The sequence below is a fragment of the Ceratosolen solmsi genome, unplaced genomic scaffold (assembly GCF_000503995.2).
Source record: "Ceratosolen solmsi marchali unplaced genomic scaffold, CerSol_1.0 scaffold14, whole genome shotgun sequence".
NCBI lineage: Eukaryota > Metazoa > Arthropoda > Insecta > Hymenoptera > Agaonidae > Ceratosolen > Ceratosolen solmsi.
In genome coordinates this window covers 6,949,347-6,951,532 of record NW_011948420.1, presented here as the reverse complement: position 1 = coordinate 6,951,532, position 2,186 = coordinate 6,949,347, and the positions used below count along the sequence as shown (strand labels likewise).

General features: G+C 21.7%; 2 protein-coding genes across 3 annotated transcripts in view; one reads left to right on the top strand and one right to left on the bottom strand.

The window, feature by feature from the left end:
* The window catches only part of Stt3A (catalytic subunit 3A of the oligosaccharyltransferase complex), an 8,909-nt gene extending 8,681 nt beyond the window's left edge, over positions 1-228 (top strand). For both annotated transcript variants that reach the window (XM_011498078.1, XM_011498077.1), the window contains exon 11: positions 1-228. This exon is cut by the window's left edge and continues 98 nt beyond it. In XM_011498078.1, the coding sequence (XP_011496380.1) occupies positions 1-24 (24 nt within the window). In that variant the 3' untranslated portion in view covers positions 25-228.
* A 560-nt stretch (positions 229-788) lies between these two features.
* exp (expansion) overlaps positions 789-2,186 on the bottom strand; it is a 114,420-nt gene continuing 113,022 nt past the window's right edge. The window contains exon 11 of the mRNA XM_011498076.1: positions 789-1,031. Within this exon, the coding sequence (XP_011496378.1) occupies positions 916-1,031 (116 nt within the window). The 3' untranslated portion in view covers positions 789-915. The remainder of the gene's footprint in view (positions 1,032-2,186) is intronic.

Sequence of the window (2,186 nt, the reverse complement as noted above, 5' to 3'; positions counted from 1 at the left end):
GGCTCGTTCGTATTTATAAAGTAAAAGACTTGAAAAACAGAGGGAATTGACGATTTATAAGTTTCTTCTTAATTTAATACGAAAATATATTTGGACTTCCAGTAATAATATTTTATATACACAGAAGTGTCAATTAATTTCACTGCTGTTTATTGCACTATACATATGTGTCAATCATTGTAATATATTAACCAGAATTTTTAGCAAATATAACTTTTTATAAGTTTTTTTTTTTTTTAATATATATCATTTAATATTATATTTATAATAACCTTACAAATCATCAAATTAATATTTCTCTTAATTAAAAAACACGCATTCTTTAATTAAAGTTCTTTATTTACTGAATTTAAATTAAAAAATAACTTGGTTTACTTAAAGCATTCGCTATGTATATCGAATAAAATATTTTTCTTTAGTCGACGTAAGAATGAGAAGAGAGTCAACATTTGCCACTGTTCTCCATTAACATGGCACACTAGTCTTCTGTGTTTTTTTTTTTTTTTTTTTTTTTTTTTTTTTTTTTTTTTTTTTTTTAAATATTCATTATGAATTACAAAAATACGATTAACAATTTACATCTAGTATTTTACAATTTTTCTCCTTATTTTCTAAACATTATCAAGTATTTAATAGCTTGCATAGATTTTAAAGAAATTAAAAGGAAATAATAAAATTAAAAGAATGAATTTCGAAAAATATATATATATAAAAAAAAAAAAACAAAAAAACAAACATAAAGTACAACCCTCTACACTTAAAAAATATTTGAGTATTTATGTTGTACATTAACAATATACAAGTTTTATAAGTATAAATTATAAAGAGCAAGAGCCAGGCGTTAAAGAAGTAGAGAAGAAATCGTGAAACTGAAAGGAAACGTAAAGGAGAAAGAAATCAAATTTCTATTAAATTTTAATCCCACTCGCCGATGAACATAGCACGAGGTGTTGGTGGTATCATGCCTCTCGTTGGGATAGGTAACCTTCCATAAATATGATTATATGGAGAATCGATTCTATCGTCAGTGTCTGAAAAAGAGATATTCGAGTATATATTTCTAATGTTTGAAAATAGTCTTGGCTAATTTGATTCTTTGTTTTAATTTAGTTATTACAATAAATGGATCTATACAGCTTTATAAAATCAGCGCGAATGCAGAGTGAATGAGATATAGAAATTATATTTCAATTTTTTAATCCCATAATAATTATATTAGATAATGAAATTATTTGCTTAGTCATTTTTCTTTTTATTTAGCTAATAAATTCAATTTATCAGAATTAAGTTAAAAATTTGTGTTATTTAAATTATGCGTTGTATAAAAAATTATTTTTCAAATAAATTTTTTCTTAGTTGAAAACATTTCAACATACAAAAATAAATAGTATTAATTCGAAGTGAAAGATGCATGGACGTACATTTTTTTAATATACCCATACATTTATACATATATACGTATATTTATATGCATAATAATATAACATCCTCTTATTAGTAAAGTATTAAAATTTTCTTTATTCGTCGTAAGCAGAAATATATTTTTTAATTAAGAAAAGGATTATATTCAACTCATTCGTACGTTGATTGGTCGAATAAGCATTAATATAATTATGTCTTAAGAACATAATAAAATTTAATCATTCGGTTTTAACATCACATAATTTATAAAACTTAATCAATATATTAATTTTGTAATTACATTTTAATACTGAATTATAATATAGTAAAATATACTGTTTAATTTTATGGGATAACAAAATAACAATTTGAATACTTAATTGTAAGATTGCAACATTGAAAAATTGCAAAATACATTAGTAGGTACACGGAATTCAAATTTTGTAGAAATAACGATGAAAATGTTATAAATATTAGGTTATAAATATAATTTTTTTATATTTTTGTTTACTATTGATATAAAAAAATTTCTAATAATTAATATATTGTTACATTGTATTTCCACGAGGTTTAATTACTTCATTTATAGAAAAATATAATTGTGAAATTAATTTTTTTTTATTAAGATTATTTAATTGAAAATAAGGTGAGATTTAATAATCACTTACTGTAAAGTTTTTTTGGTCCTATTTCGTTATAATTGTCAATCGAGATTATCTATATATATATATATATATATATATATTTGATCATTTTTATTGTTTATACTGTTCCAACATAATGAT